Consider the following 16351-nt stretch of genomic DNA (forward strand, 5'->3'; position numbering starts at 1 on the left):
GCGCAGCCAAAACTAAATAAATTAAAAAACATTTCTACCACACATCAGCATGAATTAGCCACAGGTCCCCTCCCTCTTGAATGTCCCCTCCCTCTTGAATGTATGGCAGAAACCGAACCAGTATTATAAAGCAATTACTCTTCCATTAAAAATTAACAATTTTTAAAAAAATTAAAGTTTTTAAAAGAGTGAATGTCCACCTTTTGGGAGACTTGATCTCCCTCGTTGGCTTTGATGAAGTAAGCAGCTATGTTGCAGAGGCCCACTGGGTAAGGAACTGGGGTCCTCAGTCTGACAACCCACAAGGAACTGAATGCTGCTGACAACCACGTGAGCTTGGAAGCAAGTCCTTCCCCAGGGGAGCCTCCCTGTCAGCGGCCCTAGTTCACACTCTGACTGCAGCTTTCAAGACTCCAGAACAGAAGCCTCAGCTAAGCCTACCCTGACTCTGGCCCATAGAAGCTTTGAGATTATAAATGTGTGTTGTTTGAAGCCACTGAATGTTTGCTTGATAGCATGCCCCTTGTGGGTGGGGAGGAGGTCCCCTAAAATCAATCTCATTATCAGTGTCTCACTAGAAGGACTCACAGAATTCAGCAAAGCTGCTATACTTGTGATTACAGTTTATTACAATGAAAGGATACAGGTTAAAACCAGGAATAGAAAAAGGCACACAAGGGAGGGGTTGGGAGACCCCACCCTTCTCTCAGTGGCGTTATAGGGCCATAGCTTAGTTCTCCCAGCATGATGTGACAATACACGTGGAATACTGCCAACGAGGGAAGCAGATCCAGGACTCAGTGTCCAAGGCCTTGATTGGCCCACGGTAGGCAGATTCCCCGGCGGCTCAGATGATCAAGAGTCTGCCTGCAATGAGGGAGATCTGGGTTCAATCCCTGGGTCAGGAAGAATCCCTGGAGAAGGAAATGGCAACCCACTCCAGCATTCTTGCCTGGAAAATCCCATGGATGGAGGAGCCTGGCAGGCTACAGTCCATGGGGTCGCAAAGAGTCGGACACGACTGAGCCACTTTATTCTGTAGGCAGAATCACTGCTCATATGGCTGATCTTCGTTTCCAGCTCCTCCAGAGATCAAGCTGATACTGTGTGGCCCAAGGGCCTCCGATAAAGACAATCTTATAAGGCAGGATAGTCCAAGGGCTTAGATGTTATCTCCTACTCAAGAGCCTATCCTTTCTTTGGACCGCGCAGGGTTTGAACAATGCAAGTTAGCCGAATTAAACAGTTTCTTTGCATCCCTCAACTTTAAAAGTTCATTCCTTTACTGTTTGCAATTTCTTTATTTTTAAAAATTATTTTTGGCCGCGCAGGGTCTTGGTTGCTGCGTGCAGGCTTTCTCCAGTTGCGGTGAGCAGGAGTTATTCCTCCTTGGGGTGTGTGGTCTTCTCATTGTGGTGGCTTCTCTTGTGGCCGAGCACGGGCTCCACGGCTCCAGCGCTCAGTAGATGTGGCGCACTGGCTTAGTTGCTCTGTGGCGTGTGGGATCTTTCGGGAATCAGGGATTGAACCCGTTTCCCCTGCTTTGGCAGGTGGATTCCGAACTGTCTGGACCACCAGGGGAGTGCTGGAAGAGGGATTCTTAAGTGGCCACCCTGCTAAAAGTCAGAGAGACCAGGAAATCGATGTGTTTTAACACCCAGGGAATGTTTACACATTCATTTGCCTTATGGTCAGAGAATTTCCAGGGTATAAGCCATACAGCCAGAAGGCAGGGTGTAGGGGAAAAGAGACAGAGACTGGGCACTCAAACAGAGGCTTCGCCTGATCTGCCTCGGAATAGAAGGCAAGTTTTCCCTCCTCAAGGTCCAGCCAGATGCCCACCACACTAGGTCTGTCTGAGCCGAGGACAGTTTCCTTGACCATGCACCATGCAGAGAGCTCACTGGTCCCTTTCCACTCTACACACCAGGAGTCCATGGTCCTTCCCAGGATCTGGTCACGCTTCATCCCCCGTGAAGCCACCCCGACTGCCCAGTGGCTACAATGCTGAGTGTCCACTTCCCAGTAATGCTGCCCAGAAGAGAGAGGCTGGGAACATAAAGCCTGGCTGGAGGCAAACCTCTCGGGACTCCAGGCATAGAACATTGGGAAGTCAGACACAGTCACTGTCCGGTGATCCACAGACACCTTTAGATTACAGGAGAGGCTCTCAAGCTCAAAGGTTGGACTGATGGCCCCTGGGGGAAAAAATAGAACATGACCAGTCAGCTCTGATGGTTCATGCTACGAGGTCCTCAAATAGCGAAAAGCAGCTGTGTATCTTTGAATGCGATCCAGTTTTTCTTATATTAGCATTACAGTCGGAATGTCAACTTACAGTGGAAGCTTGTTATACATACCCCTGATGCTGTTCTAGTAACAATACTCCCCTCTCCCACCTTCATTTCTACTTAGCCTTCTTTCAGGAAGCTGTCTGTGAAGCCCACCCCACGAAAGTCACCTCTTGCTTTTCCCCTAATGCTTTACCTGATCACTAGTGATACTTAACCATTTTCTATCTGTAGTAGAGTGATTGATGATTACGGCTATTTACATCTCTCTGGTTACACTAAGCTTCCTGATTAAGGCTCATGTCTTATTCATTTTGTATATTCCATACCGTTTTCCGCTAAGGGAGTAAATAACTGCTAATACTCAGCATTCCTACTGAAACTCATATTTACACACGTTTGCTCACTTACCCTGATGACAATCCCACAAGGAAGTAAGTACTACTATCTCCATCTTACAGATGAGGGAACTGAGGCTCTGAGAGATTACATGACTTCTCCAAGATCAGACAGCCTAGTGAGTGGAGCAGTTGGCTCCAGGATCTGTGCCCTCAAGGATTATTCCAGACTGGCGCAGTGATAGTAGTTTAGCCAGGTTGGGGCACTGGCAGTTGGCTGTAAGTAGTGCCTCTGGCATGAATGCCCAAAGGTTGCCAGGGTTCTGAGAACTCATTGGTCTGGCTCAACCTGGAATTTGGGAGTCTTCAACCCCTTTTGCCTTTGTCATCAGCTCCCCATGGGGAGGGGCCAGGTGTAGAGGAACTAGCCAAGGGGTCTAACAGCAGAGAGATGGACACAAAGGCAGCTCCTTGCTCCGCCAAGCCAAACCCAAGTTGTAGGCAGATCATATACTTACATCGAGCAAACAAGGAAGCCTTCTTGGGTGCAAAGCGGCTCTGGTCAGGCAGTGGGCATGAGGAAGAAGATGGAACTTCTGGGAGTTCAACTATGGAATCAAAAATATTAGGAGAGGGAGACAGTCCCATCAAAAAAAAATGCACGTAGAAGATATCCAAACATCGTGATCAACACACACAGCTTGTCTTTCTCATCATCAGCATTTGATCAGGCAGCACATCCAGCTTAGGTGTATCTAGTCCCATGTTCTTACTGTGGACTTTTTCCCCCCACTGAGTCCTAAGCTCCTTGCTGGCAGAGATTTTATTCATCTCTGTATTCTACATTGCCCATTGCCAGGAACATAGGAAGTATTTTATGCATATCTATCAAATAAATTAACTAATATGGTTCTAGGAGATCTCAGCACCCTCACCCCCAGAATCTCCATGACTTCAGGTCAATGTTTTAAATCATTATTAAACTGGGAAACATGAGTTGATATGAGACTCATCACAACTGCTGATACCTATTTCCTCTCAATATACTGAAGTTCTGTTTTCATTTTATTGAAGTATAGTTGCTTTAGTGTTGTGTTAATTTCTGCTGCTGCTGCTGCTAAGTCACTTCAGTCATGTCCGACTCTGTGCAACCCCATAGATGGAAGCCCACCAGGCTCCCCCGTCCCTGGGATTCTCCAGGCAAGGACCCTGGAACGGATTGCCGTTTCCTTCTCCAATGCATGAAAGTGAAAAGTGAAAGGGAAGTCGCTCAGTCGTGTCCGACTCTTAGCGACCCCATGGACTACAGCCTACCAGGCTCGTCCGTCCATGGGATTTTCCAAGCAAGAGTACTGGAGTGGGGTGCCATTGCCTTCTCCAGTGTTAATTTCTACTATACAATAAAGTGATTCATGTATGCATATATATATTCTTGTTCATATTCTTTTCCATTATGATTCATCACTGGCTACTGAATATAGCTCCCTGCACTATACAGTAGGGCCTTGTTGTTTATCCATGCTATATATAATAGTTATACCTGCTAATCCCAAGGCTTGTCAGGTGGCTCAGTGGTAAAGAATCCACCTGCCAATGCAGGAGCCTCAGGAGAAAAGGCTTCAATCCCTGTATTAGGAAGATCCCCTGGAGGAGGAAATGGCAACCCCTTCCAGGATTCTAGCCAGGACAATCCCATGGATAGAGGAACCTAGCAGGGTACAACCCATGGGGTTGCAAAGAGCTGGACATGACTGAGTGACTGAGCACGCGCTAACCCCAAACTGTGCTAAATGTTATTATTACCTTAAAGCTACTGTGTGCTTACAATGACCACAGTAAGTGGCAGAAGGGAAAGTAAGGGAAATGCTAGGACATGGACTATGAAGGTGAAATCTTCCCCATTTGTATCCTGAAGTGACAGCAGCATAAACTGAACCTCAGTCGGATGATGTAAACTTACGGTGTAGACAGATACAGTACAGTGCTGTAACTGTATTTTCTCTTCCTTATGCTTTTCTTAAGAACATTTTCTTTTGTTCTAACCAACTTTACTGTAAGAACATAGTGTATAGTACACAAAACATACGAAGTATGTGTTAATCAACTGTTCATGCTATAGTATGGCTTCCAGTCAACAGCAGGCTACTGGTAGTTAAGTTCTGGGGCAGTGAAAAGTTATAGTCAGATTTTCGGCTTCATGGGCATTTGGTGCCCCTAATCCTCATGGGTTCAAGGGGCAACTGCATTCCTCAATAATTAAATTTGTATTACAAATAATCACCCATACTGGGTAAGCCCAAAATGGTCATCAAAACTGTAGTGTGCATTAAAATCTCCTGCAAAGTTGGTACAAATACAAATCCTTGGTACTTAGTCCCAGAGATGCTAGCTCAATAGTCTGGCAACGGGGCCTGGATTCTGAATTTTCATTGTTTAAGGGTGAGAAGATTTTTAATTAATACTATGAAGTGAGCATAATATTGATATCAAAATCAGGAAAAACACATAAGAAAAAAAAAGTAACAACATAGGCTAACAAACTGGAGATTATCTGCATTCTTTCCAGTGTTATACAGAGCCCTGGGCCGTGCCTTGAGAAACACTGCTGTTTAGGCTGCGTAATTTCCACAGCAGCTCATGGTCTATCTCAGTTCAGTTCAGTTCGGTTCAGTCACTCAGTCGTGTCCGACTCTTTGTGACCCCATGAATCGCAGCATGCCAGACCTCCCTGTCCATCACCAACTCCCGGAGTTCACTCAGACTTACGTCCATCGAGTTAGTGATGCCATCCAGCCATCTCATCCTCTGTCGTCCCCTTCTCCTCCTGCCCCCAATCCCTCCCAGCATCAGTCTTTTCCAATGAGTCAACTCTTCGCAGGAGGTGGCCAAAGTACCGGAGTTTCAGCTTCAGCATCATTCCTTCCAAAGAAATCCCAGGGCTGATCTCCTTCAGAATGGACTGGTTGGATCTCCTTGCAGTCCGAGGGACTCTCAAGAGTCTTCTCCAACACCACAGTTCAAAAGCATCAATTCTTCAGCACTCAGCCTTCTTCACAGTCCAACTCTCACATCCATACGTGACCACTGGAAAAACCATAGCCTTGACTAGATGGACCTTAGTCAGCAAAGTAATGTCTCTGCTTTTGAATATACTATCTAGGTTGGTCATAACTTTTCTTCCAAGGAGTGTCTTTTAATTTCATGGCTGCAATCACCATCTGCAGTGATTTTAGAGCCCAAAAAAATAAAGTCTGACACTGTTTCCACTGTTTCCCCATCTATTTACATAGGGTCAAAGGAAATCATTGTGAGGAGGCCAAATTGCTTAGCAGCTGCTAAAGTGCAGACTTGAAGAACAGCTAATCTATTGTCTTAAAAACAATCTTGTGAGAACTTCAGGGAATGATGTTTCAGGAAATATTCAGATCCTGTGTTTTAAAGCTGCCCTGGACTGGTCCAAACAATCAAAATCAAAACACCCGAAACAGGGGCTTCCCTGGAGGTCCACAACGGCAACCGGCAGTCCCATGGTTAAGTCTCTGAGTTTTCAGTGCAGGGGTTGCAAGTTCTGTCCCAGGTCAGGGAAACTAAGACTCCATGTGCCTTGACACCATCCCCGCCCCCCCCCCCCAAAAGACTCCTTTTTCCCCTACAGCGGAATGAGCTTAAAAAAAAAAAAAAAAAGCCGAGATAATAAAAATTGTACTCGCTAAGACATACTTGAATTTTCTAAGTTAAATTTTTTTAAAAACTATTTTATTTCTGAAGTTGCAGTGAACGGGGGCTACTCTCTCACCGCAGTCTCAGGCTTCTCACAGTGGTGACTTCTCTTGTTCTAGGGCGTGCGGGCGTCGGTTGTCATGGTTCTCGGGCTCTAGAGCAGAGGCTAAGTAGTTGTATTGCACAGGCTTAGTTGCTTCTCAGCATGTGGGATCTTAGTTCCCTGACCTGGGATTGAACCAGTTTCCCCTGCACTGGCAGGTGGATTCTTACCCACTGGGACACCAGCCAACTTCTGTTATAATCTACCTTGTTACTACTTAACATGTTAACACACCCACCAGAGATTATAGTTGAATAGAACTGTACACAAAGTTGCATTCTTCATTAATAAGACATTTGCTAGTGAAAAATTAAAAAGCCGCCTATTTCTGAATCTCCTCAAGTAGAATAACACAGGTGTGCAGTGAGCTAGCAAAATCAGGTCTAGGTTCTGGATTTATAGGTCTTAGAAAATGAGTTTCTGTCTATTAAGGGCCTGTGTTATATCACACCTCCAGTCAGGTCCAAAAACACATCCAGCCACAAAAATAGCTCAGCCCACTCCTTCCTCATTCATATCCCAGGGAACACGCAGCTGGGCTCAGAGATCCTGTTCCCTCAAAACGAAGCCGTGGGACACTGGCCCGGCTTCCATCATCAAACCTCTACCAAATAACATCAACTCACCCTGTGTTTGTTCTTTAAGGGCCCCTTTCTGCGTGAAGTTTTCTCGTAATTTTTCTTGGATCTCTTCTAGGTCATGGAGAATAGCTTTCATTTTTTGCTCAGGTGGGCTGGAACTCACTTTGGGAGAAGCCAAGGAAAGGTCCACCCCTTCCAACAAAGTCTATTGATGAATAAGAACAGAATGAAAGAGAGGGAGGGGGAAGGGAGAGGGAGGGAAGGAAGAAAGAAAGAAGACCTTCTAAAGAATGCATCAAATACATTCCAGTCCTGCCAACCATCTATAATTTTCTACTTACCTCCCAACAGGTTTTTCAAAATATAATTAGGCCCTCAAAATACGTGCCTTGAAAACAATCTGGAATACACTATTATGGCAATAATATTAGAGAGTAGCGATTTCTGGGTGATGGGGTTATGGATGGGTTGTGGGTCTTAAACTGCTATGTATTTTCTAGTATTTTGTACAACAGATACAGAATTCTTAGCTCATACCCCCCCAAAAGTTTTAAAGTTTTAGGCCCATCTTATAGGGGCCTTACAAAATAAATAATACAGATAGTCACTAAGATAAGCCACAGAGGCTGAAATAGTCTTCCCCCGACTGCTATCATCTTATCATAATAACTCTTCCCCTGGGTCAAGGTAATCATGTGGCCTGCATCCAGTCTCTGGGGCCTCCAACACACACACTCTGCTTTTCTTTACCTTCAGGTCCTGTTTTTCCCCAGCACAGCCTCTCATCTGCTCACCACCTTCCTACCTCCAGCACTTGACTTTCCTTCCCAACTTAGGAAAATCCACTTCCCATTCTTTTCATCAGTCATAACAGGAGTAGGTACCACCTCTTGCGTATTTTCCACTGCTCACCTCTAACTGCCTAACAACCTTCCAAGATAGGTTTGTTACCCCCATTTTGCAAAAGAAGGTTAGGGCTGTGTGTGTGTGTGTGCTCAGTCCTGTCCGACCCCATGGACTGTAACCCATCAGCCTCCTCTATCCATGGAATTTTCTAGGAAAGAATACTGGAATGGGTCGCCATTTCCAGGGTTAGGGTTAGGGTGAGTTAACTAAATTGCCACAGTTAATTTGATTGTCCCACATTTTCACATTGCTTAAGGACATTTTAAAACAAGATATTTTAAAAAAAAATCTCCCCATTAAACCAATGAGGAGCAGGCCACAGATCATTTGTGTTGTTGTTTTACAGATAGAAGCCTGAGACTCAGAAAGATGAAATGACTGGCCCAAGGTCATAACACTAGTGAGAAACCACATCAGGACTGACAAACTCTCAGACTTTCTGCCCCAACACACTGCATCCCTGAGGACCCATTTATTCACTCATTCACATACTCTGGGTATTTACTGAGCACTTACTATGTCCCCAGCACTGTGCCAGGCCTGGGAAAACAAAAATGAACAAAAGAACAAAAGTCATCAAGGTCTCTGCCCCCCTAGAGCTTAGAGTCCAGTGCTTAGGAACAGGAATGAAAGACAATAAATTATGGTGTCAATCACTATCAAGTCACAAGTCTGACAACTGCTGCAAAAGAAAGGGACATGGAATCACACACATGAGAGCCTCTAGTAAGGGAACTTGACTTGTTCAAGGAAATCAGTGAAGGCTTCTTCAAGGAAGTGATAATCTAGTCGAGGTCTGAAGGATGAGCAGGCATGACCTACATGACAGGGGAAAAGAAGAACATTCCATGGTATGGGCCCCATGATGAGAAGCAGTGTGACTCTATAGAGGGAACAGAATGGAGTGATTAGGAGGCTTTGGTAGAAATCCAGATCAGAGATGGTCATAGGATTGGATTAGAGATGTTTTTAAGGAGCTCCAGAATAGTAAATAGGTTCAAGAGATGTTTAGGCAGGTGATGGAGGAGGGCAACATGATCCTCAGCTTTCTGACTTGGGCATTTGGAATGGTTACAGGGTCAGCTGCTCAGACGGGGTACCTAGAGGAGAGACAGCTCAGGATGGATTAAGTGTGATGTGCCTCTGAGATGCCAAGAGGAAAAGACGAGAAGGAAGACACCAGATCAGAGGAGGGTCCAGACTGAAGCTACGTTTGTACCCAGGGTGGGTAATGAAAGCCACAGGTGTGGACAGGGCCATCTGAGGGAAAGAGACAGTGACCTACAACTCAGCCTTGAGGAATCCCAGCATTTCACTGCTTAGCAGAGGAGAGTGAACCCGCCAAACAGACGGAAAAGAGCAGCCAGAGAGACATGGAGGAAAACTGGAAGACTCGCATCTCAGAGCTAAGGGGAAAGAAAGCTTCAAGAATGAACTTGTGAGAAGCAGCAGACTCACTGATATACAGAAAACAAATCTGTGGTTAGCAATAGCTAGTGGGAGGTTGCTGTATATCACCGGGAGCTCAGCTGGGTGCTCTCTAATGACCTAGAGGGGTGGGATGGGAGGAGGATGGGAGGGAGGCTCAAGAGAGAGGGGGGAGTATATATATTCGCGTAGCTGATTCACTGTGTTGTACAGCAGAAACAAACACAACACTGTGAAGCAACTGTACTCCAAAAATAAAATTTTTTTAAAAAAGAAAAAAGGGGGAAGAAAAAGATGTTTTATCTCCAGTCATAGCAGAACAGGTTTCAAAAACAGATTTTCTTTTAAATATATTCAGCTATTACACAGTGTTTTGTAAATATATATATTAAATATATATAAATATTAAAAACCAAACAAATCAGTGGGGAGAGAGGGGAAGAGAGGCAACACGGGGGCAGGGGAGTGAGCGGTAAAAACTACTGGGTGTGAGACAGGCTACGAGGATGTGTTGTGCAACACTGGGAACATAGCCGATATTTTGTAACAACTGTAAATGAAGTGTAACTTTTAAAAATCATACAGAATTTTTAAAAAATTAAAAAAAAAAGAATGATGCTGTGGTCAACTATGTCATAGGTGGCTGAAAGGCCAATGAGAATAAAAGCTGGAAGGTCTGGAGGATTTGTATAGAGGTCACTGGTGATCTTCGGGGAGTAAGCTGGTTATGTGGAGTGGTAAGGATGGATGCCTTCACACCTCACCTCAAACATTCCAAACTCCCAATTATCTGTGTTGGGTAGTGAAGAGCAAGGTGAAAGATTGGGATTTAGCGCATCCTTCAAGGGCAAACATATTCATCTTGCTTCCCAGCGGTTCCAGGGAGTTGTCCCTAGCCCCACCCCCTGGCACATCCTTTCTTCTCCCAGATGAGCCTACCATAGCCAGAATGCTCACTTCTTTATCTGGTTCAGATTCTGGGAGGTGTCTCGGACTCTGAAGGTTCCTGACAATATCTATAAGCCGTTCCACCAGCTTTGCCAGCTCCCGGTCAACTTCTGTGACGCTCCTCGGTGCCTCCACCTTTAAAAGAGCAAAGCAGAACACAAAGCTGGACCCGGGAACCAGCTCTAGACAGAGGGAGCCGTAAACACTGGATAAAGGAAGTGGGCAAGGAAGTGACAAAAATGTCTAGAGGAAAAGGAGGTAAAGTCCTCGGACTTTCCGCATTCCCACCTCCCCCTGCTGGTTGTTCACAGGGAAGCAGCGTTCATCCATCAGATGGGGCCAGGGGGGTGGGAGTGAGGCATGAAGGGAAGACTGGGGTTATTTTGAACTGGGGAAGTCAGAGAGGAAGCAGGGTGGGAGCCTGGAGATTTGGTGCAGGTGGCAGCTGGTACGTTGAGTGGAAGGCATTTAGCTCAGGCTTTAGCTCCACTCTCACCTCTGACTCATCCTGCGTCTTCACCACTCCTTTCAAAAATTAAAGCGACCACCCCTAGTTCCCTTTAACAGTGAAAAGCATCTACTATGAAAGGATCGTGGAGATTCTAGATTGCTGTACAGATGCAAGCTCTTTTTGTTTATCGGCGTCCTTCACATTTAAAGAAACATTCAGATGAGAATGCTAAACAACTCTGCTTCCAGAGCTTCATCTGTGCAGCTGCCTGGCTGAGAGTGGGAGGAAGTTTGGCCACCAACATTTTCTGGCAACAACCTCAAGACCTGGTGACCATCATCAGAGGCAGGCGGGGCCCAGAAGTCATTGGAGAAATCTGAACTACCTCCCAAAGTGGTCCTACATAGAACCACAGAAATACAAGATTTTCATTATTCTACTCTAAATAAACCACAGTTTTTAATAACTTTGGGGGGACAGCTCTCACTTTTTAAATTATGCTGGAACCTCAAAAACTGGAACTAATTTTTCATCTCTAAGAAGCACTTATGTCCCTCAAAAATAGCATGTGTTTCAGAAGCCATATGCAGACTAATTTTCAGAGGAAGGTGGCTGACCACTGGTAACATTGTTTGCTCTTGTATATCCAGGTCTCACTCCTAAACATTCTGGCAGCTGCAGTTCTGGAGTGGAGCCCTTATCTAGACACCTGAGCAAATTAAAAACTTTTATAAATAAGTGTTGGTGGTTTTTCTATCCATAAAACTGCACACTTATCATGATGAATGTAGAAAATGCACAGGGTTGAAAGAAGAAACATTTTAAATCATCCAATATCCTACCATCCACAGACAATTGTAATCTGAAAGCCAATGCAAAGTATATTCAGTCACTATACTAACAAATAGTTTTAAGGACCTGAGGGATAATGCTGAATTTATTCATCTGTGGCCACACCGCTCAGCTTGTAGGGTCTCAGTCCCCTGACCAGGGATAGAACCTGGGCCATGGCAGTGAAAGCGCTGAATCCTAACCACTAGACCACCAGGGAACTTCCAATGCTGTGTTTATAACCAAAAAGAAGAAAACAGCTTTAATTATAAGGGGGGGGTGGAAAGGAAGCAACCAATATGTCCATTAAAAGGTGAATAGACAAACTGTGGGACATGTATGCAATGGAATATTATTTGGCAATAAAAAGAAATGAGCAGTCAAGCCACAAATCTTAATTATGTTTAGTGAAAGAAACTAGTCTGAGAAAGCTAGACACTGTATGATGCCAATGGTATGACATTCTGGAAAAGCCAAAGAGATAGCAAAAAAAATCAGTCATTGCCAGGGGTTGGCAGGGGGTGAGGGGATACACAAAGGTGGGGCTCAGGGGGTTTTGAAGGCAGTACAACTATAACTGCAGATACCTGACTTCGTGCATTTGTCAAAACGCATAGAATGGTACAACACAGAGCGAACTGCAACTATGGATTTTAGTAAATGACAATGTATCAATATTGGTTCACGGGACTCCCCTGGTGGTCCAGTGGTTAAGAATCCACCTGCCAATGCAGGGGATTGACCCCTGATCCGGGAAGATTCCACACGCCACGGGGCAAGTAAGCCTGTGCACCACCGCCACTGAGCCCCCGTGCCCTAGAGCCCCTGCTCCACAACGAAAAGCCACCGCAATGAGAAGCGCAAGCACGGAAACTAGAGCGTAGCCCCCACTCAACACAACTAGAGAAAGCCCATGGGCAGCAATGAAGACCCAGTGCAGCCAAAAAAATAAATGAAAATTTTAAATACTGGTTCATAAATTGTAACAGAGGAACCAAACTAATGCAAGAGAGTAGTAATAAGGAAAACTGTGAGGGGAATAAGGGAACTTTCTGCACTATCTGCTCAATTTTCTATAAATCTAGAACTGCTCTAAAAAGTAAAGTCTATTAATTATTTTTGGAACAACAAAAAAAAAGGAGTAGATAGCTCCAAGCTTTCTGACCCTCCATCAGTCCCTAGCCTGTCCCAACACATCACACACAGAAACGTCACAAAACAAGCAAAAACTGTCAGAATCAACTTTTTGAGGCAGAACTCTGGCAATCACTGACTCAAAAAAACACAACCTGGCAGTAGGAAGCTTTGTGACATTCTGACCTGCACTCACCTCATTCCCTTCCTGGCTCAGTGACAGTACTGAAAATTTCCAGCATGAAACTCTGGTCCTGGTTCCCAAAGACACAGAAGAGATTTTATTCCCAAACCATTGCATATGTCTGTTCTAACCAGGCTCAAGGTTTCCAAACCATTGCATACGGGGCTGTCTGAAGGAATGACACAGGGTGCTCATTCATCTTTGTTTCACCTAACTTGGAGCTCAGCTCAGAGAGGTGGTGGGCATTGCTCAGAAATGCTGCAAGAGGAGTCAGCCTTGCAGGTGTCCAGGACAAAAGAGCATGGTGTAAACTGACAATACCCTAAGTCACGGTGGCTAACAGACGAGGAGCAAATAGACCTAAGTCCCTGGAGCAAAAGTTGAGAACTGGAACCCTTCTACTTTGTTAATGGGAATGCAAAATATTGTAGCTGTGTGGAATGCAGTTTGGCTGTTCCTTAGTTAGCTAAACACAGACCTGTCACGTGGGCCAACAATTCTGCTCCTACTGGAAAGAACTGAAAATAGGAATTCGGATATCTGTACACCAATGTTCACTGCAATGTTACTTATGATAACCAAAAAGTGGAAACAATCCAAATGTCCATCAATGTTTGAATGGATTAAAAAAAAAAAAAAGAGTGGTATAATCAAACAAGGGAATTATCATTCAGCCACAAAAAAGGGAATGAAGTTCGGACCTCCCTGGTGGCCCAGTGGATATGAATCTGCCTGCCAATTTAGGGGACATGGGTTCGATCCCGGGTCTGGGAAGATTCCCCCTACCTCAAAACAACTAAGCTCCTGCCCAACAACTTCTGAGCCTGTGCTCTAGAGCCTGAGAGCCGCAACTAGTGTAGCCTGCATGCCCTAGAGCCAAGGCTCAGCAACAAGAAAAGCCACCGCAATGAGAAGCCTTCACACCGCAACCAGACAGCAGCCCCCGCTCACAACTAGAAAGCTTGAGAATAGCAACGAAGATCCGGTGCAACCGAAAATAAACAAATGAAGGAATAGTTAAAAAAAAAAGGAATGAATTTCAGATATATGCTACAACACAAATGAATCTTGAAAATGGTATAGCAACTGAAAGAAGCCAAGGCTAGAAACGAAGCGGCAAATACTACATGATTCCACTTGTCTGAAATGCATAGAGTAGGCCAAGTCATAGAGACAGAAAGTAGATGAGAAGGTACCACGGGCTGGAGGGAAGGGAGAGGTCATTGCTTCACGGGGACAGAATTACTGTTTGTGGTTTTGGAACTAGATAGCGTTGATCATTGCACAGCAATGTAAATATAATGCCACTGAACTGTACATTTAAAAATGGTTAAATGGCAATTTTATGTTATATAACGTAAACATATTTTAGCACAATTAAAAATCGTCAGAGAGGCTGCAGAAAGACTGGAAATAAGTGGAAATAGTCCAGGGTAGATAGCACTTAAGTTGATAGGATTTCAGATTTGGATTTTTTTTCTCCTGCTTCTTCATATTTCTCTGAACTTTCCAAAGAACGGGTTCTATGTACAGCCTGAGAATACTAAAGTGAAAGGAGAAACAAACAGGAAGAGAGGAAGCGCCCTGTAGGTACCGCGGTGCAGGCGGCGCGGATGAGCGGAGGGCAGAGGGCAACCGCTGGTCCCGCCTTCCTACCCGCAGCTGCGCCGTGGGGCGCCCGGGTCGGAGCGCCGGGCGAGGTGCCGGACCCGGCTCCGGGCCGGGGTACGGGCTCAAGCCCTCCAGCTCTCGCGCCGCCAGCCTGTACTTGTCCGCCAGGGCCTCCAGCACTGTGTTCTTCCGCAGCTGCGGCGGCCGGGGGGCGCCCTCGCGGCAGGTGGGGCAGAACCGGCCGCGACTCGCGGCCCACAGGTCCAGCAGGCAGTCGCGGCAGAAAGTGTGGCCGCAGGGCAGCGTGGCGGGCCAGGCCAGCAGATCGTGACAGATGATGCAGCCCAAGTCGTCCTCCTCCAGCCACACGGGGATCGCCGGGCCCGCGCCCAGGCCCGCCATGGTCCCAGGCCGCCCCCGCCCACCGGCGCGGGCGCGCGGAAGTCGGGGCCACGTGGGGACCGCCAGCTCCAGGTTACGTCTTCGCCAGCTCCTCCCTCGCTCTCTGCCTGTCCGCTCCTCCTTCGCTGACGCTCAGGTCCACCCTCGTTCCCTTTTCCCCGTCCCCCTGCGAGCTCACTGGGAAATTAGCTCGCCCCAAGTCGCTAGAAACACGCCGATGCCATAAACAAAAAGGAATTTGAGTCCGGCTGTAGTGACTCAAAGCCTGTTATACAGTGAAGTAAGTCGGAAAGAGAAAAACAAATATTGTATATTAACACACACACCAGCCAATCAACCCTGAACTTGGAAGGACTGAAGCTGAAGCTCCAATACTTTGGCCACCTGATGCGAAGAGCTGACTCATTGGAAAAGACCCTGATGCTGGGAAAGAGTAAAGGCAGGAGGAGAAGGGGACCACAGAGGGTGAGATGGTTGGATGGTATCATGGACTCAATGGGCATGAGTTTGAGCAAACTCCGGGAGATGGTGAAGGACCAGGAAGCCTGGCCCGCTGCAGTCCATGGGGTCGCAAAGAGTTGGACACAGCTGAGCAACTCAACAACAAAATACAACGGCATACACAAACGCACACACATATGTATAGAATCTAAAAAAAATGGTACCTTTGAACCTATTTTCAGGGCGGGAATAAAGACACAGGCATAAAGAACGGCCTTGTGGGCACAGCGAGGGGAGAAGGCGGGGAAATTGAGAGAGGAGCGTTGACATACATACATTCATGCCAGTGTTCAGTGACTGGAGTAATGTCCGACTGTTTGTAACTCCATGAACTGTAGGCCACCAGGCTCCTCTGTCCATGGGATTTTTTTAGGCGAGGATACTGGAGTGGGTTGCCATGTCCTCCTCCAGGGGATCTTCCCCACCCAGGGATGGAACCTGCTGTCTCCTGCATTGCAGGAGGATTCTTTACCGCTGAACCACCAGGGAAGCCGCATATATACCCTACTATGTGTGAAGTAGACAGCTAGTGGGAAGCTGCTGTATATGAAAGGGAGCTTGGCTCAGTGCTCTGTGATGTGAGGGAGGCCCAAGAGGGAGGGGAATATATGTATACTTTAAAGCTTATTCTTGTACAGCGGAAACCAACACAGTATTGTAAAGCAACTATCCTCCAATTAAAAAAGAGAGAAAAACCAGCTCATTAAAACTATAAAGTTTTTTAAAAAGAAAGAGATGTGCTGATATCCCCAAATTAGCTTTATGTTCCCCCGCTGCTGCTGCTAAGTCGCTCCAGTCGTGTCCGACTCTGTGCGACCCCATAGATGGCAGTCCACCAGGCTCCCCTGTCCCTGGGAGTCTCCAGGCAATAACACTGGAGTGGGCTGCCATTTCCTTCTCCAGTGCATGAAAGTGAAAAGTG

General features: G+C 46.1%; 1 protein-coding gene across 2 annotated transcripts; it reads right to left on the bottom strand.

The window, feature by feature from the left end:
* Positions 1-608: 608 nt before the first annotated feature.
* Positions 609-16118, bottom strand: RNF135 (ring finger protein 135). Of its 2 annotated transcripts, none has more exons than XM_069602880.1 (5): positions 14572-16118; positions 10325-10450; positions 7079-7238; positions 3148-3237; positions 609-2198 (listed from the first exon to the last, which is right to left on the bottom strand). In XM_069602880.1, exons 1-5 carry the CDS (start codon positions 14926-14928, stop codon positions 1669-1671), a joined length of 1263 nt encoding a protein of 420 aa, XP_069458981.1. In that variant the 5' UTR covers positions 14929-16118; the 3' UTR covers positions 609-1668. The 2 variants fall into 2 exon arrangements, with proteins under 2 accessions (XP_069458981.1, XP_069458980.1); XM_069602879.1 differs by having other exon boundaries at positions 10307-10450.
* Between the last annotated feature and the right edge of the window lie 233 nt (positions 16119-16351).

Source organism: Ovis canadensis, chromosome 11 (genome assembly GCF_042477335.2).
Source record: "Ovis canadensis isolate MfBH-ARS-UI-01 breed Bighorn chromosome 11, ARS-UI_OviCan_v2, whole genome shotgun sequence".
NCBI classification, from domain to species: Eukaryota; Metazoa; Chordata; class Mammalia; order Artiodactyla; family Bovidae; genus Ovis; species Ovis canadensis.

Excerpts from the sequence above, each read along its gene's own strand:
- RNF135 (XM_069602879.1), bottom strand. The coding sequence starts at position 14,928 with ATGGCGGGCCTGGGCGCGGGCCCGGCGATCCCCGTGTGGCTGGAGGAG. Across the intron at positions 7,239-10,306 it reads AAGTGAGCATTCTGGCTATG|ACTTTGTTGGAAGGGGTGGA; the intron begins GTAGGCTCATCT and ends ATTCATCAATAG. Across the intron at positions 3,238-7,078 it reads CCTTAAAGAACAAACACAGG|TTGAACTCCCAGAAGTTCCA; the intron begins GTGAGTTGATGT and ends TTGATTCCATAG.